This window comes from Zasmidium cellare (assembly GCF_010093935.1).
Source record: "Zasmidium cellare ATCC 36951 unplaced genomic scaffold M409scaffold_28, whole genome shotgun sequence".
Classification (NCBI taxonomy): domain Eukaryota; kingdom Fungi; phylum Ascomycota; class Dothideomycetes; order Mycosphaerellales; family Mycosphaerellaceae; genus Zasmidium; species Zasmidium cellare.
Window position 1 is genome coordinate 407,727 of NW_022986972.1, and position 22,867 is coordinate 430,593.

Below are 22,867 nucleotides of genomic sequence, written 5' to 3' on the forward strand. Positions count from 1 at the left end.
AATGGAAATGTCATGGTTACGATCTTCGTTTCCTTGGCTGCGGAAGAGCGCCATGTCGTCTGTGCAGGTGGCAATTAGAGTTTGAAGGAATACGACGTGGCCCTGTTTCGGAAAAATGACTTCGGAGCTGAGTCTGTTCACCAGGGGCTGAGCTGCTGAGATGAAATGAGGTCGTTCAGGTCGACTCTCTAGCTCGTCGCACCGGTCGCAGTCTTCTTCTCAGCTAGCGCAAACATACCACCATGCCAGCCATAATTCCGATTGAGACGCCGTCCATGCCTACGAGCAACGTAGAACGGGATCTTTCCACTCATCGATCCATGAGGCTCGTGAAACTGTATCGGTGTCTCAACATCAAGTCCAGCGGGTGTGAACTGCCACACCGAGCCGTACAGCTTCTCAGGCTTGAACTTTGTGGAAGTCATTGCCCACAAGAAATCATCCCATTTCACTTCACCCGGAGTGGACGTTGCTGAAGGAGTATAAAAGAGGGCGTGAAACACTTTTAGAGCTCGAGTGTCGACACGGAATACTGGCTGTGCGTCTGGAGGCGTAGCAACCTCTACCAATGTTGCATCTGGTACAGAAACGGGCGCCGGCTGTCCACGAGTCTTCGTCTTCGTCTTGGATGAGCGACTCACGGAGCTTTTGTCGGTTGTCTGCTCCGTCCTATGCTCAAGGTCGAAGTAGACTTCAGACAACGGCTTGATCAGCATCTCCACCTTTTTGTCCTTGTCCGCGCCACTGGTATTCGGCTCAACCCATTCTGGCGTGCGCTGCAGACCACGAGGTTGGCGCAGAAGATCTCCAATTACTGTGCCTTTGAGGTCGCGTGCATTTCGGTGGAGCAATTCATCGACTTTGAGCCAGAAAGCATCGAGGTTCTGTTCAGCTTGCCTCACTGCCTCCACGCTCTCGCGAGTCCTCTTTTTGAAGATAGGGTAGTGAAACCTGTTGTCAGCAGGAGAGCCGTAACGAGCCAAGACAGATTCGCTTCCCTTCCAGGCATCAAGTATGTTGCCCGCAGAACGGACGAAGCCTGCTTGTTCTCATTCGATTGTGTCCTCTCTTTCGACCGCTTGGTCTTCGAACATGTTGGCCCAGGGTTGGTACGATTCTAGCTGCCGCATGCATTCCGCAATGATGGCAAGATCGGATATTCCAGCAGCCACGAACGGGCTAATAAGGTCTTTGACTTGTTGCTCGGAATCGATCTTGCGCTGCAGCTCATCGAGAACATTCGTGAATCGTAGTTGGTATAGCTTGTCGCTATCTTCCCACAGGACTTGAAAGAGCCAAAAGAATTCGAACTCGAGTGGGTCTAGAAGATGTTGGTTCTTCAGAGAGCTCACATTCTCCATCCTTCGAGGGTCGTCATGGGCCTCGCGGACAAAATGATGGCGACAAGCAGGCGACGCTGTGAGAGAACACTTGAGTTGCCCGAGGGGTCCTGGAGAAGGTTAGCTCATCTGATCATGAACATGCCATATCGTTGTTTTGTGGTCCGCCTACCTTGTTTAAATCGATTCAGCAAAGATCGGAATCTGACATCGATTAGCGGTGGGTTCCAGTGAGACTTGGAAGAGAGCGGATGGTATACCCCAGAATCGCGTTCAGATACTCTTCAGGCAGGTCTCTATCCGTTTTGATCTGTGCCTCATACTTCTCCTGAAGGACCTTCAGCCTCGACATCTGTTTGTGAAACTCTGTCCAGTGCTCAAGGTGTATGATAGCTAAGCCAACAACAGAATCTATGACCTATCAGCTTCCAATCGATGCCATCTGGAAAAGCGCCGCAACCTACTGATTACTCGGCCCCATAGTAAGTCCTCCCGCCCAAAGCGAAACAAGGGATGAGGCTGTCCATATCGGTCTTTAATGTGATCTTGTGTGTGATCCCAAGCGTCTTTCAAAACACCGGAGAAATACGCAGGATCTTCACGTAGCGACCACAGGTGATCTTCGACTGCGTCACGCTTCGCTTTGAGAAGGCTCTCCAGGCGCGCAAAGCTCAGGCGTGAGGGAAGTCTGTAGGGTGCCTCGGCAGCTAACAAAGTCCACGAGATAGTCTCACCGGTCTCGAGTTCAGAGGCTGGAGGCTCAGGCTGCGGTGCGGAGTGGAGCAGCGCCTCCTCATCAACGTCATGCAAAATGGTCTTCGCACATTTGACAAGAAATTCCATAGTCTTGTCTTGAGATTCAAGGATCAGTAACCCTTCACCTGGCTGCATATGCTTTCTAGTCATAAGCCAGTCGAAGGCATCAGGATGGTCGTCCCAGCTTATCAGCTGACCATAAGTCTCTGCCGTGTTCCTACCGGTGAAGAGCATAACATGTTCGTTCAGGAAAGCAGGCTTGATGGCGAATGAGACGATGCCCAAATGAATAGCCTCTATATCAGCTGCTGCAAACTCGGCCGGTGAATTGCGTCCGCGGGAGTTCAGTAGAAGCAAAAGAGAACGAGGCTTCAACAAGTCTTCCTGGTTGAGGAATGGCCACATGAAGGATTCTCGCTGAATCTTGCCAGCCTTGCCTTGGCTATCCACCTGTCTGCGGAAAGCCTCAAAGTCTGGCCGATGCATTTTCGGGAGATCATCATCTTTCCAGGCGGCGGTGATGACCTTACGTTTCTGCTCCTTCGTTTTCTTCTTCCAACGCTTCTGGATCGTAGCCTCATGCTTGTCAAGAATGTCACGCAAGAGTTTTAAATTCTGGAAAATCCTTGACGCTCGCTGACTTCTCTCCTTGCGAATCTCACCAGGCGTGACATCAGCAGCAGGAGGCTGCCAGGGCATGTTAGGCCCATTGGACTGCGGATTGGATCCCGATAGCTGGGCTAGCAAGCTCTGAATGTCCTGCATGTTCGCCATGCTGAGTAGTGCGGCCGGACAAAGAGTGTTTAGGTGAAGAATAGGAGTCCAAACGGAAGAGAAACGCGTGAAGTCGCGTTTAACCACTCGACCCAGTTTTCTAGGTTGGCGCTAAGATCGATTGGGCAAGGGCGATAATATCCCAGACAACATGGATTAAAAAGGAGCAACATTCTCACTATCTTTGGTTGCAAGAGCGAACTGTGTTCAATTCCAGACACGAATCGAGCTGTGCCGACCACCTTCGAATTCTGCTGTGGCTGATGTCCTGAGCCGGTGAACCCTCCACAAGCAACAGCCAAGTGATGTCCCGACATTTGTGAGTATTATTGCCCTTGGACATCCGCATCTCTCGATCGAGGGGCAGCCCCACGGATATCAAATACATGTTCTCAGGCAAACAACACGATGAACAGACAAAGTTCCGTGCCGCTGCAACAGATCGTATTTGACTCTGCTCTGCATCGGTACTCGCACAGCTAAATTCAAAGTATCCGAGGCACAAATGGGGTGAGGAATCAACATGGATCTTAAAATCAGGAGAGACCGAAATGGCTGCAAGTCACTCACATGTCCCGAAAGGTACGCCGTTGTCGTACGGTCGCCGGTGATACGCTGTCCCAGAAATCTTACGTGCTCCCTGGTACAAAGGCATAAGCTAAAATGGTCAAGCCATTTCTCTGCGCAAAGAGGCAATTCTGGCCGGAGATGCTACCGCTACCTGGTATGACACGGGAGCCGATACCGAATGAAGAATTCGACCTAATCAGACCGGCTCGGCAAGGCTTAGAGCAGGTACCGAGTTTTTCTCGTATTTGTCTTACGGCAGAGTATGGAGCACACCTCTAATATCTCACTTGCATCGGTGCATGTTATCCATTGAGGGCTCGCAACTACTTATGATCAATTCCAATCCTTACTTCGAGAGGTTACTCTCAATCTGACATGCAAGGCAACCGATCTCACCTCTTCGCTGATGTACAATAAATCCAAGGTCTCTGCAAACAAGGCAGTCAGGAACTCGACAGCATTTTCCTCGTAACGATCGCCTACCAACAAATCCATCTACATCTTCGTGATGTACTGGCAGAGTCTGTTTGGGTTTGCCCCGTTGTTTCTTGTATGGACTCTGGCCCAACAACCTAGCTGTGCCACGGTCAGCGGCGGATGTGATCAAGGCTCAACCAACAATGCCGCCATCCAAGTAGCGATCAACAGATTTGACACGTCGAAATCCTACGGCGGCCAGTCAATTATATTCTCGACTTTCCTCGACGGCGAGACTCTAGCACAGATCTCGTACACCTGCGAAGACGTTAGCAATAATACGCCTATTATCGACGGCAGTGAAGCCCAGGCATTGTAGGGGATACTCTCAACCAACCAGTGTCGGTTAACACGAGGCTGACACTGTTTATAGGCTGTCTCAAATCTTGCAATGCAACAATCAATGCGGTTCAACAGCTGTGTCTTCTGACAGCTCTTGTGGCTTTGGAGTGCTAGTAGACAGCAATGCTGGAACTGAAGACTGCTTTTCCAAGGCCATCAACATCACACCAGAAAGCACATCAACCAAAACACCACCACCACCGCCTCCTTCAACAACTTCACCACCGACGACAAGTACCACCTCGACCAAAACCACAATCACAAGTGTGCCTGCCTCAGTGGTCAGTGCTGACGCCAGTGATGTACAAAGCAAAGTCTCAGCAGCTATGGCGCAAGCAGCAGCATTTCAAAACAATCCCAGTCAAGATGGCCTCAGCGATACGCAGAGCGCAGTGCAAGATGCGCTGAACAGTGCCCAGAAGGCTCAATCCGATGTTGGTGGAGACCCAAGCGATTGGGGAGGGTTCCTGGACCAGATCTCGAACGTCATTTCTGGATTGGAGAGTGCAGAAACAGGACTGACAGGAGCAGCGGCGTCGGCTGCAGTGGCGGCAGCGGCCGCCGCGGCGATATGTGAGTCCCCATCCAGCTATGCCAATGAGGTCTTTCAACAGACAGGCGCTGACGCTTTGAAAAGCTGGCGCAGCTACAGCGGCCGCGGCAGCCGTTGCTGCGGCAGCCGCAGAGAGCAGTAACCAGAATCCAACCACGACGCCGCCAATAGGCACAACTCAGTCTCCAAGCGCTTCCATGTCATCGTCGAGCTCTCAGACCTGCAACCTATGCGTCTCATGCGCAGACTCGACTCTGCCCTCCGTTGATGATCCACCGCAAGAGACAGATGCCCCAGACAGCTCTTCGGCGCCAGCATCAGTGTCAGGGGCCTTATCGAGACGAACGATGAAGAAAATCCAAAGGCGTGACACCTCTGTGAAGATCATTACTGTCTGCAGCAAGACGTTCACCAGCCGGCCCTACTCTCCGCCTTCTTCCGGAAATTTCCCATTTTATGGATACAGGATCGATGCATCGACGTCCCGATGCTCCAGGAATCCAAAGATCTTTTTCAACGCCGCGGTAAATCCAACACCTAGTGACAGCTTCGACACCGAACATGTCTTCGAGGCTCAGATCGTTACGCAGTTCCTGAACTCCTTGGCTTCTTTGGCCGCGGGAGGCAAAATAAGCAACAACGGGGACTGCGGTGCCAACGGCCTGCTGATGAGATACTTCTTGCGAACGGCCGCTTTCCCGGGAATCGCGGGACAGGCGAATACGCCGTTCAAAAAGAAAGGAGGTATCATGAGTGCCGCAGCCGCTGACGAGCTCATGTATAACCTGTCTGCGGATAATGATCCGAACGAACCAGACTCGGACAACGAGTTGGTGTTTCTGGAGGAACGCTTAAATAGTCTCAAGCAGGCAGTGAGTGATTGTCCATACGATACCTTTCACGTCTTCCAGGATCGCTAAATTGAACGCAGGTCTTCAACTCCAAGACGGGACAGTTCTCCAGCTTCGCGACAGCTACTGACCAACTCGCCGCAGTGACGAGACTCGGTGTGTTGGCCAACTACTTGACCGACAACACGGTCGCCGCTATCTTCACCAAAGTCAGCCGCAGGATGTTCGCCACCATGCAAAAGTTCGACCAAACGATCCAGAGCAGCACAATCGCCAAGGTAAGAACCATTTCCCCCCACACAACACAACGCTAACACTGCATCATAGCCAGTTGACTCCGATGGCGACCCAATTTCGTTCGCCACGCTCTATTCAGTATTCCAAACCAACTTCCTCTTTTCCATCGACGGTCCCCCACGTACGAGTATGAGCACTCAGATTACCAGTGCCACCAATCAAATTTCGAGTGATTCGAGATTGGGATCTCCTGGATTGAGAATGATGTTTGTGGCGCAGATAAACGAGATCACGGCCGCGGGGCAGCTGATGTTTCCGGACAAATGGTTAGATGTTTCGTCTACGTTGGAGGTTGATTTTTAGGATGTGGCGCGCAGGTGAGGTGATGTAGTAGGGGGTGGAGGGAGACGTGCTGGAGTGAGGTCTTCTCGGCTGTTGCTTCGAGAGGGGTGAGGGATGCAGCATGATTGCTTCTTGCGCCTAGGGCAAACCTGTTCTCGGTCGACAAGTGTGTCATGGTGTTAGCAATAGGAGTAGTCGATTGGGGAAGGGGCTGGGGGTATAGGATGTCTGGGAAGGCAATGGACAGGGTATCCAGTTAGGTGGTAGCCCATGAGAACGTTGCGTTGCTCTTGATAGGTCAATGTCTATATAACACAAAGGTACAAAGTGATAATGTACGTTGCTCTGAAGTCGAAGCTCTGTTTCGTTGACTCAGAGTGACACCCATCTCGTGTTTCGGTGAGGAGATGATGATTGATTTGCACGTTAGGCCAAAGATGTCACCTTGGAGGAGCGGAGACACGAATCAATTCGCCACATCTATGGAACCGACGCCTGGAGGGCGAAAAGGAGCCGAGTGCCCCCATTAACTGATAACAGTGCTGAGAAGCATGTGCATGGCTGGAGACGTCAGTCAGTCGTGATACAAAGCCTCGTGAAGTAACGACGCAGGACTAGAGCGTGACTGGACCTGGAAATACTACGTTAGCTCCACATAGACCATGCACCTGGCGGCGGACGGTAAGATCCCACTGTCTGTGCGTCTCAGCTTACTTTTAAGAGACTGTCAGGCGCAATGCCGAGTATGCGTCTTTCATATTGTTTAGGGCTTGTAGGAGCAGTACAAAGCCAGGGATCTTTAGGTTCAGAAGGAGCTTTCTTTATGCAGCGAAGAGTGCTTACGGGGGGTCCGTTTACGTGGGTCAACATTCTACTTACGGAAGGAACGTGCGCTTAGCGCTTATATTAATTACCTTTATTGCACACACGGGATGAGAGATAATTAGGGCTCGCTCCTGCCGATAGGTATACCTTACACCGTGAAGAAAGCCATAAGCCGTAAGTATTTTCTGGCCTTTTCTAGCGGCAAAATTATCCACAGTTCAATCATGAGTTCGGAAGGGAAGAGTCGATATTCCTCATCCCACTGAACGCGCTGTCATTGTTGTCAATGTGGCCCGCGAATGCCCCAATGGGGCTGCCATGTCCGACGGAGTTCTCGCTACGGCAAACAACATCGGGTCTATGCTCCGTGAACTGTCTCCTCAACAGATGATATCCGAGGCCAAAGGAGTTGCGGCTGTTGCTCGCTGGTCAAGGACTTCTCTTTCGTCTACCTCTCTTTAGCCGTACTGCCCTAATACTCAGCATCGCGACCGCAGAGATAATACGTTGCCAAGATTCAATATAACATTCGCCTTCGGGAATCCGCAATGTATTCTCACCATCTCCTCAGAGAATTTGTACAGGTCGTAGATGCTGAAAGAAGCGGCCAGAGATGCATTGTTCAAAGCACAAGACTATAGAGGGGTTCTCAACTACACGAGTTTGCAACCTGTGGAATTGGAAGAGAGCAGTTGCGACAGATATTCCACTTCATGCCTCGGAACTGGCGTGTAGGGAGAAATATATACCAGGAGGACCAATGGCCGGTTTGAATACATAGACATATCTTGCTGTATGAGCTGCCGGTTCTGTTACTACGAGCATTTTCCAGCGCACACACAGTCCCTGTACGACGCGTACAGCATAGCACCGAAACTCTGACCCTCTGGAGATCCTGTCTTGAATGGTGTTCTATTCAACCAGTCTGTTGGATTCACTGCAGGCGACAGTATACCACTAGAGTCGATATGGGACGCCACTGCCCGACGACTGTCATCAGCCCAGTTGACATAGTCCCTGGTGAACGTTCCTGGCGCCAGTACGGCCATGCGGTACACAACGGCAGCCAGCAACGCGGCAGTGATATGAATCAACTCAATCAGATCAATCTGAGCCGATAATCTGATTGAATTGCTCGCTAATTCGCTCAGATTGCAACTAGTTGCAACTGATTGATCGAATATAATTGCTTACTGTGTGGCTAAGACGCGCTAAAACACGTAAACAAACACGTGTGCACGGCCGCCGTTGAGGATTAATAAACCTAACGGCTGCCTAAATAGGAAGTAACGGTTGCCCCAATCAACTTCAATCAATACTAGCTAAATATTGACTATCTCGGGCTGCCAGTTGATCAATATCAATCAATTTAAGGGCCGAATCGAGTTGAGTTAACGAATCAATTCAATTCGATATCGATTTAGGTTGAGTTGATTTCATATCACTGCAACGCGGTCCCGCTAGTCTCGCCAAACCAGCTATTGTCTGGCAGATAATTTCGTAGCAGCCCACTAGAGTCACGGCCTGCATTGCGCGCTCCATCTACTATCTCCTTAATCCAACCTGTAAGCTGGTTCTGTTGCTGTCCAAGGTTGGATGCGCCATTTGGCCAATGCATGATAGTAGCGAGTACTCGTGCCATGCCCATAGCGGCCCAACCATTGCCTGTACTCCAAATTCCGCGATCTGTAGTCCCACTTGGGCCGGGAACGATATGCTGCCAAGTCGAGCCGGAAGGTTGTAGGATCCCCCGGTACAAGGAGCACTGCGAAACCGCTTGTTGCATTAGACCTAAGTCGTTGTCACGGACGGCAGTGTAGGCTAGGAAGGGAGGAGCCATAAAGATAAAATCGGACCAGGCTTCGATGTCGTTTTCACGATGTGAGATGGCGCCGTTCGCAAATCGAGGAACCGTGTTTAGAATGTGCCCCTTCTGGCGCTCCGCAGCGTTGTAATAGTCTCCATTCGTTTGGCCAATGAGAAGTGCGCTGACTCCCAATGAGCATGGGTCTCCTGCAGCGCCATCGCTGCCTACGAGGGTGTTTCCAGAAAGCGAAATGCGCGGCATTGCGTATGATAGTGAGGCTATCCTTGTATCTGGCCGAGGTAGTTGACCATTAGGGAAAGCACTAGAGGAGAATACAGACAGGTCGGCGTCGTACAATTCCAAAAGTGCTTCAGCACAAGTGCCAAATTCCCAGCTGTGAGACGACAGTAGCTGTGCCTGAGAGACCACCTTATTCTGATCGAAACCCGCGTTGAAATCTGGACACTGGGCTTGAACATTATGTATCAGCGCGGCAAGGGCCAATACCACATGTTGAATGAGGATAAAAGACATTTCCAGATGTCCAGGTCCTTCTGGTTTCTGAGCGGTGGATAGCGAGACGTTTTGGGCGGTACGTCACAAGCGGATGAGAAGGGGACGCAACGTCGCAACACTCACTCTCTTTATATCGCCGACCTAAGTGAACACGTGATGAGCCACTAGAGCTTCTCGTCTTACGTGCTCCGGAGCAACAAGAATCCTACCTCTCAAGCTGGGTTGCCGGATTAGGAAATCCTGTTAGCCTGCTGGCGATGCCTAGCCTTGCGCCAGTAAGGCTAGGCATTTTCTTCAGCAAGGGTCTGACTTGGGAGGTATCAAGAATCCACGATTAGCACGAAGAAGTCAATAAGCCCGTCCGGAAAAGTTTACGAGAGGAGCAAAACGGAAATTTAGCCCATGGCGAGATGTCAGCACGTGGATAGTCAGACGTTCTAGCCAGATTAAGATCATCGCCGCCTTCAGCACTAACTGTATAACTTCCGCATAAGCATCCATACATATTGTAAGGTCCTCCCCGCATCCACCCGTCTCCTGAATGGGTGACTCCATTGTCCCACCCTCATATGCTTAGCTGCAGAGTGCGAACAAACCCTGTAATTGTTACTAAACTTTGCGGATTCCAAAAAGTACGACAAAGCTTACCTGCGAGTTGGAAAACACTCCACACTGTCAACTGTTAGCACAGCCCCCGATCTTTACACCTGTGGTGACTCACCTTGCCGGATCCGCCGCAGGGAGAGCTGCCATCCTATGCTCTTGAGTTAGCTCATGTTTCGCTTGGAATGACGGTGACAGGCTGACGTACACAAGGGATGTCTTGGTCCGCGAAGTTTGAGTTATCAGTACTGAAGAAGCACTCTCCATTGTGAGCTCCAGTGTCGAAGTCGCAGTTCCCGTTGACGATAAAGATGCCACTGGGCGGGCCACTGGGCGGTGCAGCAGGTGGATCTGAAGGGCGAGAAGATCAGCGGGTCTCACTCCATCGCACAGCCTGATTTTTCTGCACTTACTGCATATACAACCTGCGAAATGACCGTTACATCTCGACTTGCCGTCCCCGTCTTGAGAGCCATTGCAGTTATTAAGGGTGCAGCTCTGCGGCTGGCCGCACGTATTCGTAGTAGGTATGCATTGACATCCTTTGAAGTTGCCTTTGCAAGTGGCCAGTCCGCTGCCATCGAATGTTCCCGCGCAGCCGCGGTCGTCGCACGACTGCGGCTCGCCACAGCTACTTGATGTTGGGATACAAACGCACCCTGCAAAATGCCCGTTGCATCGAGCAGTGCCGTCCTGATCCACAGCACCGTTGCAATTGTTCAGTCCGCAACTCTGCGGCTGTCCACACGTATTGGGCGTTGGAACACACTGACAACCAGCAAAGTGCCCTTTGCATGTGGCTAGACCGCTTCCGTCGAAAGTACCACCGCACTGGTTCATGTCACAGCTTTGAGGACTACCGCAGGTATTCGTTGTAGCCTGTATATTCGGTTAGACACGTTCATCAGCTGTGTATCAGTTAACCCCGTGCTCTCTCACCTGGCAGACACATCCAGCAAAATGGTTCGTACATCTGGCGATCCCATCCCCCCCCCCAAAAGCTCCATTGCACTGGTTCATGTCACAACTTTGGGGGTTTCCGCACGTATTGGGCGTAGCCTGGCAAACGCAGCCTGCAAAATGGCCAGTACATCGCGCGACGCCGTCACCGCCAAACGCTCCACTGCACTGATTCATATCGCAATTTTGAGGATTCCCGCACTGCAAGGCCTGCGGAAGACAACGGCAGCCAGCGTAATTAGCCTTGCAGGTTGCTTGACCATCGGAATCGAAGGATCCAGCACAGCCTCCTGCGTTGCAACTTTGCGGAGTGCCGCACTGTGAGGCTTGGGGTAGGCAAGGGCAGCCAGCAAAATTAGCTTTACAGGTAGCCTGGTCGTTAGAGTCGAATGTTCCAGCGCAACCTCCTGCGTTGCACGACTGTTTCTGTCCGCACTGTGAGGCTTGGGGCAAGCACGGGCAGCCAGTGAAGTTAGCCTTGCAGGTAGCCTGATCATTAGAGTCAAAGGTTGGAGCGCAACCTCCTGCGTTACACGACTGTTTCTGCCCGCACTGCGTGCTCTGAGGAAGACAGGGGCAGCCGGCGAAGCTTCCCTTACACGTGGCCTGATCATTGTCATCGAAAGATCCTAGAACTTGTAAGCAGAAGTCTTCAGGCTAGTGCGATCAAGACCCAACGACCTTTGCAATTGTTCATATCGCAACTCTGTTTCTGGCCACACATTTGTGCGTCAGGCGTGCACGCACATCCGGCGCCGAACGTTTTGCAGGTCGCGGTGCCATCGCTGTTGAACGATCCGCCGTTACATCCATTTGCATTGCAGCTTTCCCCTGTGTCACATGAAAATCCGGGCGTGTTCTTGGTAGGGGTACAGTCGCATCCGTTCTGTGATTGGCTTTTGCAGGTTCCTCTCCCCCCAGAGAAGGTGCCTGAACACCCTGATGCTTCACAGAATTGCGAGGCTGCTGCGCAGGAGACCGTCGGCGGCGCTGGGGTCGAGGTCGGGGCAGTATGGATCGGATTAGTGGTGGTGGGTGGCGGACTAGGTGTAGTTGAGATACTCGGGGCGCTGGTAGAGTGTGTCGTGGAAGAGGTAGATTGCGGGACAGGCACATTGACAGACGCTGGCTTCTCGATAGTCAACAATCGATTCTAGCACGCCGATTTCTGGAGCGACTTGTGTATGAAAAGAAGAGTATCGGCCCAGGCTCCGGGAAAAGTGCAGGACAGAGACTATCGGCTCGCTTGACGAGAGACGAAGTGCCATTGGAGCCGAAGTCATCGGGAGAATATTCGGATTCCAGTAGAGCATATGCCTGCCCAAGCAAGGCTGCTGTCAATACAAAGACAAGTCGCCACATCGTTGACACAAGAGAGATACAATCTCGCTTCCCTGGATCGTTCAATGGAACCGAGGAATGGGGGACCGACCATGCCTAATAAGATGAGAGCAATGTGTACGCTGCTCGCTCACGTGCATCCTCAACGTAAAGTGTGAATGGGATCTGTTTCGGGCATCTTCGCACGCTGACTTGAATGCATTTTTACCTAGTCCCGCATACAGAGGTTGGTGTCGAAAGTCCTTACCTGGTGTGTTCCGGTCGATATGTACGGAGCTTATACAGGTTTCATCAGCGCCAAGTTCTTACTAAACGCCTAGCACAAAGCCTAAAACCTCGTTGACAAACTAGTACCCATGTACAGGCAATACCCCGAGAATTACTCCTATGGGCAAACTATAAATATACATCAACGCTGTGTGGATATGACGGACGAGATGTAGACGGCGTAGAGATTCCACACCGTGCACGCCGCTTGACATATTTCTCTTGTGCGATCACGTGATTATAATCCTGCTTGAAAAGGCTGCTGCTTCCGGAGACTTGGCGTTACGCTAGAATGATTACACGTTTCCATGATTCTGCTTCTCCGGCCTCAGCAAATTCAGCTCGACGCCAAGTCGATCACAGTACGAAGAATGTTCCATCTTTGGGCATGTGCCATTCTATGTCAGGCATACAAAATGTCGATGCCTTCAGGCACTGTGTGCCCCCTCTCTCGCAGATTGGACGAGAACATGGCCATTGTGAGAGCTTACCATTGCGACCCTTCTGAGCCGTCCAACCCGCTTGGTATTTGAGTTCCCCATGGTCGGTAGCCACAAACGCGGACGGCACACGATGATCATGGCAACGTCATTTGTTGTCTTTGTAGGTCTGACACTCCTCTTGGACGAGCCGGCTTTGATTTCGCTCGCCATGCTTTCTTTAGATAACTATTCGCTACAATGCCTTCCCACATAGCCTGGAATGTGAAGGTCCAGGATCATCCGGGATCGTCAAGACAAGATATTGATAATGAGCCGGACTGGAAAAGTGATCACCAGCATCGCATTGGCTTCCGCAATCGGCAAGATCGAGTTCCAGGCTTGACGCATGCCGACGATGAAGACGATAGCAATGTTCCGGATCTGATCAATTCTGCAAGTTCCTCGGAATCAGATGACGAGCGACAATTTGATCAGAAGGCGAAGAAGAGATTCGATGATCTTAGGTACAGGGAGAAGGAGGGCGATTTGGTCAACTTCCGAGACATTATCACGGACCAGACTGACTTTCACTTGCGAGACTCCAAAGACAGAAGTATCGGATGGCGGTACGTACTTCAGGCGACCGAGGATTGGGTGAAGAACGAGCAAGAGTGGCCTGCAAACATTAAGAAGCGAGAGCAGGAGGAAGAGAAAGACAAGAAGCAGCAAACTAATGACAAGCCCACTCCCGCCGAGACAGGCCAGGAGGAGAACGATTGGAAACGCCAACAGGGCGAATCCAAGCATCACGATGCCTACGCAGCAGATGACGAGGGCTCGAATGATGACCAAGGAGAAAGCTCCGAGTATGAGAAGCTCCTCGAACGTTACAGTCCTCAAGAGATTGCCTTACTCAGAGCGTTGCAGCATGAGAAAGACTACCGCTACAAGCTTCAACAAAACGATGGCAAGAGGAACAGCCCGCAGACCCACAATCGCAGCACCATATCTATTGACGAACAAGATCAGTTCTCGCCTGATAACTGGCTTCCACGCTCTGATAATCTGGTAAGGTTGACAGGCAAACATCCAATGAATGCAGAAGCAGACTTGACAAGGCTATTCGACGGCGGTTTGATCACTCCCAACGAACTGCACTATATTCGTAACCACGGCGCAGTCCCACGACTTCTCTGGGAATTTCACGAACTGGAAGTCGAAAATGGCAAATTAGTCTTGTCGATGAATGATCTAAAGGACAATTTTGAACACATCAATATTCCTGTTGTGCTCGCATGTGATGGCAACAGGAGAAAGGAGCTGAATATGATTCGACGGTCGAAAGGCTTCAACTGGGGATCTGGCGCGACTGGCTGTGTGTACTGGAAAGGACCATTGCTACGAGACGTCTTGTTGGCAGCCGGAGTACAGCCTGGCAGATACACAGGAGAAGGCAACTTGCGGTGGGTCAACTTCGAAGGAGCAGACGATCCGAGCGAAGGGAATTATGCGACCAGCATACCTCTGGACTATGCAATGGATCCCTCTAATGATGTGCTCCTCGCAATGTACATGAACGATGTACCTCTACCGCCAGATCATGGCTACCCCGTACGCGTGCTCATTCCTGGATATGTCGGAGGGAGATGTGTCAAGTGGCTGAAGAAGATCTGGGTCACCGACCATGAGAATCAAAGCCACTATCACATATGGGACAATCGAGTACTGCCCAGCTTCATCACAGAAAAGGATGGAGAGTTTGCAAACACTATGTTCGCGCATCCCGACACCGCATGCAACGAGCAGAACCTCAATAGTGTCATAGTCAAACCCGCCCAGGGCGAGAAGATCTCTCTCAGCAAGGCCAAGCGAGGACAGACTTACAGAGTCGAGGGTTACGCCTACGATGGCGGAGGACACGAGGTCCAACGCGTGGAGGTCAGTTTGGATGGAGGAGAGACCTGGCTCTATTGCATCCGCAAGTTTCCCGACTACCCCATCAGACATGGCAACAAATTCTGGGCGTGGTTGCACTGGTATGTGGATGTCTCTATCGTGCATATCTTGCAGGCACGAAGTATTTCAGTGCGAGCGTGGAATGTGTTCAAGAACACACAGCCAGAGAAGCCGAGTTGGAACACTATGGGCATGATGAACAATTGCTGGTACGTTGTCAAGCCTGAATTTCAACAGACAAGGGACGACGACATGCCGCACATACTCTTTCGGCATCCTGTGGAGCCTGGTACTGGCGACGGTGGGTGGATGAAGCCCAGCGTGGAGAATCAAATTGCTACAACCAAGCAACAAGCCGGTACGCCTCAGAAGCAGTTCACAAGACAGGAGATCGAGAAGCACAGTACGGAGAATGACTGCTGGTTGGTGGTGGACCAAAAGGTATACGACTGCACTTCGGTACTTTCGTGGCATCCTGGAGGGAAAGCTGCGATTCTAGGTCACGCTGGCAAAGTCCACCAAGAGACCAGTGACGAATTCGCCAGTATTCATGACGGGTTTGCATACCAGAAGCTGAAAGAGTGCATCTTAGGGGTTGTCACCGACAAGGCCGCGAACTTCATCAAAGCCAACGCTGAAGCTTCTGCGAAGGAGAAAGCACAGAGCAGCCAAAAAAGTGGCGACGTCGTACTCCAAAAGCATAGATGGGTGCCCGTCAAACTTGTCGATCGAGAGTCGCTTTCGGAAGATACCCGAAAATACACATTCTGCCTGCCAGATGATATGAAAGACCTCGGTCTGGGTACATGCCAGCATATCCAGCTTGGCTTTCATTTGAAGGACAAGATGTTGATCCGGTCGTATACTCCGACCAAGCCTCTTCTCCCAGATCCCAAGAAGGTCAAAAAAGACAAGGACCCGAAAGTCAATGGTACGAAGCCAAGCAAGGAAGTTGTCAGCATGCAAGACGGCCAAGGCACTTTCGAGCTCGTAGTAAAGACCTACTTTCCCACCACCGAGCAACCAGGCGGTGCAATGAGCAACCTCCTCGACTGCATGCCCCTCGGCGAAGAAGTCGAGATCCGCGGACCAACAGGAGAAATCGTGGATAACGGCAACGGCCACTTCACAATCTCAGACCAAGAAATGACATTTAAAAAGATCTCACTGGTACTTGGCGGCTCAGGTATCACCCCTGGATATGCGCTAATTGCTCGAGCACTCCTGGGCCAGGGAGAGAACATTCAAGTGCGTGTGGTTGATGCGAACAAAAGTGAGAAGGACATTCTCTTGAAAGATGAACTTGACCAATTTGAGAAGGAGAGCAATTGTAGACTGAAGGTGACGCACGTTTTGAGTCATCCGAGTGAGAGCTGGAAAGGATTGAAGGGGCATGTCAATGCGGACATCATCAAGGAGAAGCTATTCCCACCGGAGGATGGCAGCGTGGTCTTTCTGTGTGGACCGCCTGGGATGATTCAGAAGGCTGCTTTGCCGGCGTTGAAAGGTATGTTGTGTTGTGGTTGAAGTGAGAATGCCTACGCTGACTATCGTACAGATTGGGGGTATGAAGAGGATAAGAATATGTTTGGTTTCTGAGGCGGCAAGAGGATACGGCCTTGGACTAGAGACTTGTCTCGGACCCAAAGCACATGCAGCAGAATCGCCGACTTGACCACGAGCAATATTGTATCCTATCTACATCAGTGGGAGATGATGCACAGAACACCAATCTCACAGCAAACAAACGCTCGACGAAAATGGCAGTTGTCTGACCTGAATGCGTCCACTACCAGACTCTCCAGTCTCCCTACAACAACATTTCTAAGCCGGCAGGCCCTCCTCCAACAACGCACTCAACGTAGCATTCGGCGCCGTCCAATCCCCAAAAACCTCCTCATACTTCTCAACCAACAGATCACTCACCAACCTCCCAAATACCGTCCCGCCCCACTCATTCAAATGCGTCGTATCGCCCTGCCTCGTCGCATTGAAAAGATTATACCTCCAGCTCGCCTCAGGCCCAATGGCGTTGCAGTAGTCCTCACTGGCGATGTTCAGGTCGATGTACTTGGATGACTTCGCTTCAGCGACTGAGATCGCAGCCACGCGCTCGTTGGCAAGGGACTGTACAACCAGAGGTGGATCGCCGCTGAAGACTCGACGGGTCAAGGAGGTGATAAGGATGGGTTCGCCGCCTGCGTCGCGGACTTCGTCGACGAAGACGCCGAGGTTCTGTGAAAATTGTTCGAGGGAAATGTTCGCTGCGGCTTTCTGGTCGTTGTGGCCGAATTGGATCGTCACGTAGACAGAGCTGTCGGCTTGATGGGTGGTGATTTGGGAGAGAACGGTGGCCCAGTCGCCGCCGGCGCGGAAGGAGACTGTTGTTGCGCCTGAGTGGCCGTAGTTGAGGCCTGAGGCGGGTGCTTTGAGGGTGTGGTTTAGGAAGCCGTCACCCCAGCCGCCGCCGATTGCGGTTGTTGAGTCGCCGACTAGGAGAAAGAAGGGGACTTTGGGGGATTGTCGAGATGATAGGGGCGAGGAGAAGACGAGGCTAAAGGTGGAGGCCAAGATGGATAGCGTTCTCATGGCCATTGATTATCAAGCCTGGAACATCGACGATGACCTCCAAGTGATTTGATTGACACACTTTGAAGCCATCTTATACCCATTCTAGCAAGGACCATTTCCTATACTGTGGACTATGATGCCTGCTCTCCCCGCCTCTGTCCAATATATTGTCGATATGCACTTCGGGACATCTCAGATCGTGCAGTTTGAAAAATTACACCAATAACCTGCCACAAGAGAAAATGCCAAGGGTGCTTTCTGCTTCCAGACATTACCATTCTGCTCTGAGTTGAGTAGGTACTTTGTATGTCAATTCCGTCTCTGGCCATTCGCATCTTCAGCCGTCATCATCTCTTCACCTTCCCCGCTTCTTCCTAATCTCCTCCATGACCTCTCCAATCGACCGCTCATCCCCCTTCCGCTCCCCGTCATCATCACCTTCCTCCTCGTCCCATCGTCTCATTCCGAAAATATGCTTGCCGCCCAACCAGCTCAGCTCGACAGTCTGAGAAGCGTACTCTCGCATCTTGGCTTCATATGCACCGATCGATTTCTTGCTCAAGCCTTCGTCCACAAGTGTCTTGCATAGATTCCAAGCGTCTCTCAAAGCCGTGATTGCACCAGATCCGGCAGTAGGGCCCATCAAGTGGACTGCATCTCCTAATACCGTGATGTGGGAATTAGGTTCCCAAGCAGCGAAGTCCGGCTTGACGGAACGAATGGGCAGAGTCGATGTCTCGCCAGATTGCTGATGTTCCACGATCGCTCGTGTGCTCGGATGCCACTTTTCTGTGACCTTCAAGGCCAGTTGCTCTGCCTTCTGAGCGTCGAAATGCGCGAAGTCGTCTTCTAGAGTGTACCCCATCGTCCGTGGCTTTGAGACCATAACCCAATAAAGGTAGTCTGGGGGACATGTGAATCCTTTCTCCTCCATCTCCTTTCGTCGCGGAAACGTCGTCGGCTCCACGACCATAGACAGGATGTCTTTCTGCGAGTTGTCTTTGACAGCGGACATTCCACCCATGATGTCCTCGGAAAGCTTCTTGATGACTTCGTCCGTGAGCACGGTCTTCCCGTAGATACACCTCCCAGCCGTATCGACAATCTCCAGTTGTGGCAAAAATTGCCTCCTCACATGAGAATGCGCACCATCGGCTCCAACAATCAACGCTCCCTCCGCCGACGTTCCGTCTTGGAAGAAAGCCTTTACTCCATTCTCACTTTCCTCATACCTCTCCAACGCCTTCCCGTACTCCACGTTCTCATCCCCCAACCCCCTTAACAGTACCTCCCTAAGCACAGTCCGGTCCACGGTAGTGGGTGGTCTCTCGCCTTCTCTCGGCGGCGGCGCGTTCGTATTACTACCATTATCGCTTTCGCCTTTTAGAGCATCAACAACGGTAATCGGTCGCCATCGCATGTCCGCGCAAGTTAGGAGGAAGTTGTCCCATGTTGCCTGGTCAAGCAAGTACTCCAAGGCTGTGAGTCCTTCGGCTGCGATTCGGAGTCGGTAGCCTTGGGCACGGTAGGCGTGGGAGAGGTCTCTTTCGAATAGCTTGAAGGGTATGTTGTGTTTTTGGAGGCCGTGGGCGAGGGCGAGGCCGGAGATTCCTGCCCCGATCACTAGGATTGGGCGCTGTTGGGTCATTGTCGATCAGGTATATTTAAGTCTTGATGCTGTTCTCGTGTTTTTCGATAGGAAGGACTGCAATAATGGAATGAAAACACATCAAGCCTACGATTGCCGAAGGTCGGTCTTATAGTGGACTTAACGCTTCGTACTGCCATCGCAGCCACACTTTCAGACCCGTCGACGCCATCGTCACCGGCAACGCGAAACCAATCGTTTCCGCGTAGCCGGAAATGCACCGAGAACGTATTCGCGTGCCTGAAGAGACCTTCTCATCGCCCGAATCCACATGGTATTCGAGAGGAAGAAACGAGGAAGCTGAAGTTGGGGTTTCGGACGGCCTCGGGTCCGAGCAGGTACGACATGTGATTGGTGTACGATGAATCCTTGCCCATGACGTCGGCTCTCCTTTTCTAGGAGCATTGGACTTGTTCGTCCATCAACACTCTTCGTCACCTTAATTGTAGCGGCCGTGCTCAAAGACAGACAGTCGTCTCCATCACTCGCGAGATGTCTAAGCCATCTAGAGCACGATCAAGAGCTCAGTGACTTTGGAAATCGAAGGGATTACGATACTATATGTTCCACTTTGACTGGAACCACGGGGAGGACGGTTGGCATCTTGTCCTTCATCATTTTGAGCTATTGCTAGACTACTGATGAAAGCTTACGACTGTGTACGATTGTCGTTACCTCTGCAAGCGCTTGCCAAAAATTATGATTCTGCCTACTCCACGCCGAAGACTGTCCATGGACATTCTGGAACGCAGGCCTGCGAGAAGTCAGCATGGTCTCTCTGGCGATGTACTTCACATGAATTTCACCAACCATGTCGATGCCAGGCAGTTCTGGAACTTCAGGCGGCATGCCTCTCACTGGTGAAGGGGAGCTCTATGTCTGGGCCCTGCTACCTCTCCATGGCTCCTCGGATGACTTCTGTTGCAGCCAGCGACGCATGCTATACCCGAGATCCGTTGGGACATCGACTTTGCATTTCTCAGTGATCTCGTCAGAGCTGACTTGAGATCCTGCGGCCGCCCGAATTGAGGTCGCCGTGCTTTGGGTCGACTGAGCGCTGCCGACTGATGCCCGGTGGGTTTCTGTCTGATTGCAGCCCACAGACTTGCTGGAAGTGGTCGACATGGTAGGATGGTGATGGTGATATCGCTATTGTTGTTAGCACCCTTGTCTCTCAAGAGCTTCTCGGTCAACCAACCTCTCTTTGGCCTGTTGAGCAGCACAGATTCAGGATATGCTGCTGGGACCTCGATTGTCCGAATTCGATGCCATGTGTAGGGTTATAAACTAGCGTTTATATGCTCTCGTCGGTGCATATCAAAGCAGAGGCATGACAGACTGCGGTCTATGGTTGAGCTCGTGCTTGTACGCCCGATAGAAGTATCGCAAAAACGGGATGTGTGGCCCCCTTGACTGTCCGGTTCATCCTACAGGCTGTGAAGGGGCTAAAAACGCCATATGAGGCATTCCAAGAGCTGCTGATTGTCTGAAGGCAGCTTGCACGCGCTCCAGCCTTCGACAGGATGGCACCGCGTGGGCACGATATCATGCTTCTCGATCGATGTGATGGTGATTGTCTTCTCTCGAATAGAGGCATGCCTTGATCGACGCAAACGGTATAAAGCCTTGGTGTGGACATCGAGACGCAGCCATCACTCTCTTGGGACCGGTCGATCATCGTGCCTCCAGACATAGCCACGTCTTGGTTTATCAAGGCCCAGACAACGGCACAGATCTCAGCTGGAGGCATACCTGCAGCAAATTAGTGAAGGAGCGAAAGGATCCATCATCTTCGCGGTGTCTATGCACTGTTGAAGGCTCCTGCAGCTGCTCAAGCCACAGCTACCCTGGTCATTCCGGTCACAGTGGGATGCATCCCATCGCCAGTCATCTCTCCGGTTTCTAGAGTGACCAAGCTCTTCACCGTACTGCAGACTGCCTTGTCAGCTTACGAGTAACGGAGATGGATGTTCCATTTTGGGCAGAACGAAGACGATACTTAGTAGGTCCTTTAAGAGGCATGCCATGCGTAACGTGAGGCTGTCCGAGAGGCCGCCCGCAGATCCGGTTCATACAACTGCACATGGTTGGCCATAAGCAGCCGACATTGCTTCCTGCGTGGCTAGCGTGAGGCATGGCAGCTCATCAATTGGCTGAGGACAGCAATGTTTAGACAGGGGGTGGGAGGTAGCTGTAATGCTGCATTTACATAAAGCCAGCAGGACTGACGGAAGTCAGCTCTCGTTCATCGCCACACCCAGCTTCACAGCATCGTCAGGGACAACATCGACGCTTTCGACCATCGGCCTTACAACTCTCGCCTCTACGGCTAGCGTCTGTAGGGTCCTCCAGGCTGCAGTACCAGCTTGCCCTTTCGGCTCGAGATGTTGACGCCCACTCATCATAAGCCCTTGGACACCAGCACTAAGGAATCAAATATGCCCTCTTTCTGAGCAAGGAACGATATGACGAAGGGGCGTCAACAGAGAAAGAGTCTTTACTGCATTGACCTAACCCGTCACCTGGCGCGGAGCTGGGGTCTCAGCGCATTTGATCCTCCATTCCTTCCATTACTTATGAACGCCCCCTCTTATACGAGCATCACGATTTCTTCTTATCCGAGAGCGACTCAAGAGTTTCGCACTCAATCGTCTGCACAGAAATCAATCGAAGACTTGAAAGGCTCGCGTATGTCAACCCCTTCGAGGTTGAGTACGCTCTGAATCCAACCATTCGACCAATACAGGCGTACTTCGACACCTTTCTCTCCTCATCCGACATCCCCAGCGACTCTTCACTTCGCACTGGATACCTTGGTTCTCTGGTGGACCAGCGAGACAACGATCAGCAACCAGCGACTGGGACTGGACTTGCACCGTCAGACGACCAGCGAGACGACCTTTCTACACCTGGGAAGGCGATTTTGCCGTCGTCTCCGTCACACACCGATACGACTTTACCGTCGTTTCTGGAAAGCAGCGATGCAATTATATCAAGCAGCCCACAACCACCACCACTTGCCCGCCCTGCCGAGCCTGCGCATGCTGGCACAGACAATATCCACCGCTGTCCAAATTGCAACACCAGCTGGAACACGAAGAGAAAGCTCGACAAACACATCTCTGCCGTCCACAATCGTCGTTTCAAGTGTAGCGCATGCCAGCAACCGGCATTCGGCTTTCGAGCGGACCTTCATCGTCACCAACGAAGCTGCCATCCAGGCCTTCTACCGTATGCTACTGCACAGTCGTTTGAATGCCACGCAGGCTCTTGCAATGGCCAGCGCTTCAAACGGAAGGACAACTATGAGCGGCATCTACGACAAAGACATGGCATGGTCCGACCAAAATGGCCATAGCAACTATCTCGAGATTCGGAGAATATCAATCCAAAATATCACGTATGCGTCGATCTAGACTGGCCTTCTGTTCGATCCTCCATCCCAGACCCCTCCCCGAACGGCGTTTCAATTCTGGGCGGCATTTTGTACTATATGATTTTCTGAAACACGGGAAACACTGAACGTGTGTAATGGGGTCGTCAAGAGAAAGATGGAGTAGAGTCTCTATGAACAGGATCGCGTGGGCCTTCTGGATTCACTTTGAGTTGTCCTTTGGGGAAGACTTTGCATTGGAGATGCGGCCAGGATGCGACAAGGCCGCAGCGCTAGGAAGCTCTGTAACTTGGAAGGGAAAAAAGACCATCCCAC

The 22,867-nt window shown here is 51.7% G+C and overlaps 7 protein-coding genes across 7 annotated transcripts; 2 read left to right on the forward strand and 5 right to left on the reverse strand.

Annotated features, from left to right (window-relative positions):
• Positions 1-188: 188 nt before the first annotated feature.
• M409DRAFT_68229 (uncharacterized protein) lies at positions 189-2,795 on the reverse strand (the record flags this gene model as incomplete). The annotated part of the gene is made up of 5 exons (XM_033817736.1): positions 189-998; positions 1,077-1,450; positions 1,513-1,544; positions 1,601-1,733; positions 1,805-2,795. 5 exons carry the CDS (start codon positions 2,793-2,795, stop codon positions 189-191), a joined length of 2,340 nt encoding a protein of 779 aa, XP_033664897.1.
• Positions 2,796-3,948: 1,153 nt separating this feature from the next.
• M409DRAFT_57108 (uncharacterized protein) lies at positions 3,949-6,263 on the forward strand (the record flags this gene model as incomplete). Its single annotated transcript, XM_033813521.1, has 5 exons — positions 3,949-4,232; positions 4,291-4,832; positions 4,897-5,684; positions 5,744-5,941; positions 5,991-6,263. The coding sequence occupies 5 exons, from the start codon at positions 3,949-3,951 to the stop codon at positions 6,261-6,263; spliced, it is 2,085 nt and encodes a 694-aa protein (XP_033664898.1).
• Positions 6,264-7,882: 1,619 nt separating this feature from the next.
• On the reverse strand, positions 7,883-9,408 carry M409DRAFT_37159 (uncharacterized protein; the record flags this gene model as incomplete). Its single annotated transcript, XM_033810681.1, has 2 exons — positions 7,883-8,189; positions 8,519-9,408. 2 exons carry the CDS (start codon positions 9,406-9,408, stop codon positions 7,883-7,885), a joined length of 1,197 nt encoding a protein of 398 aa, XP_033664899.1.
• Positions 9,409-9,999: 591 nt separating this feature from the next.
• Positions 10,000-11,130, reverse strand: M409DRAFT_57110 (uncharacterized protein; the record flags this gene model as incomplete). The annotated part of the gene is made up of 5 exons (XM_033813522.1): positions 10,000-10,062; positions 10,112-10,144; positions 10,202-10,344; positions 10,407-10,872; positions 10,933-11,130. The coding sequence occupies 5 exons, from the start codon at positions 11,128-11,130 to the stop codon at positions 10,000-10,002; spliced, it is 903 nt and encodes a 300-aa protein (XP_033664900.1).
• A 2,111-nt stretch (positions 11,131-13,241) lies between these two features.
• On the forward strand, positions 13,242-16,538 carry M409DRAFT_25783 (uncharacterized protein; the record flags this gene model as incomplete). Its single annotated transcript, XM_033807829.1, has 2 exons — positions 13,242-16,446; positions 16,498-16,538. The coding sequence occupies 2 exons, from the start codon at positions 13,242-13,244 to the stop codon at positions 16,536-16,538; spliced, it is 3,246 nt and encodes a 1,081-aa protein (XP_033664901.1).
• Positions 16,539-16,763: 225 nt separating this feature from the next.
• On the reverse strand, positions 16,764-17,528 carry M409DRAFT_25784 (carbohydrate esterase family 12 protein; the record flags this gene model as incomplete). The annotated part of the gene is made up of 1 exon (XM_033807830.1): positions 16,764-17,528. One exon carries the CDS (start codon positions 17,526-17,528, stop codon positions 16,764-16,766), a length of 765 nt encoding a protein of 254 aa, XP_033664902.1.
• Positions 17,529-17,702: 174 nt separating this feature from the next.
• On the reverse strand, positions 17,703-19,158 carry M409DRAFT_68234 (uncharacterized protein; the record flags this gene model as incomplete). The annotated part of the gene is made up of 2 exons (XM_033817737.1): positions 17,703-17,794; positions 17,949-19,158. 2 exons carry the CDS (start codon positions 19,156-19,158, stop codon positions 17,703-17,705), a joined length of 1,302 nt encoding a protein of 433 aa, XP_033664903.1.
• Between the last annotated feature and the right edge of the window lie 3,709 nt (positions 19,159-22,867).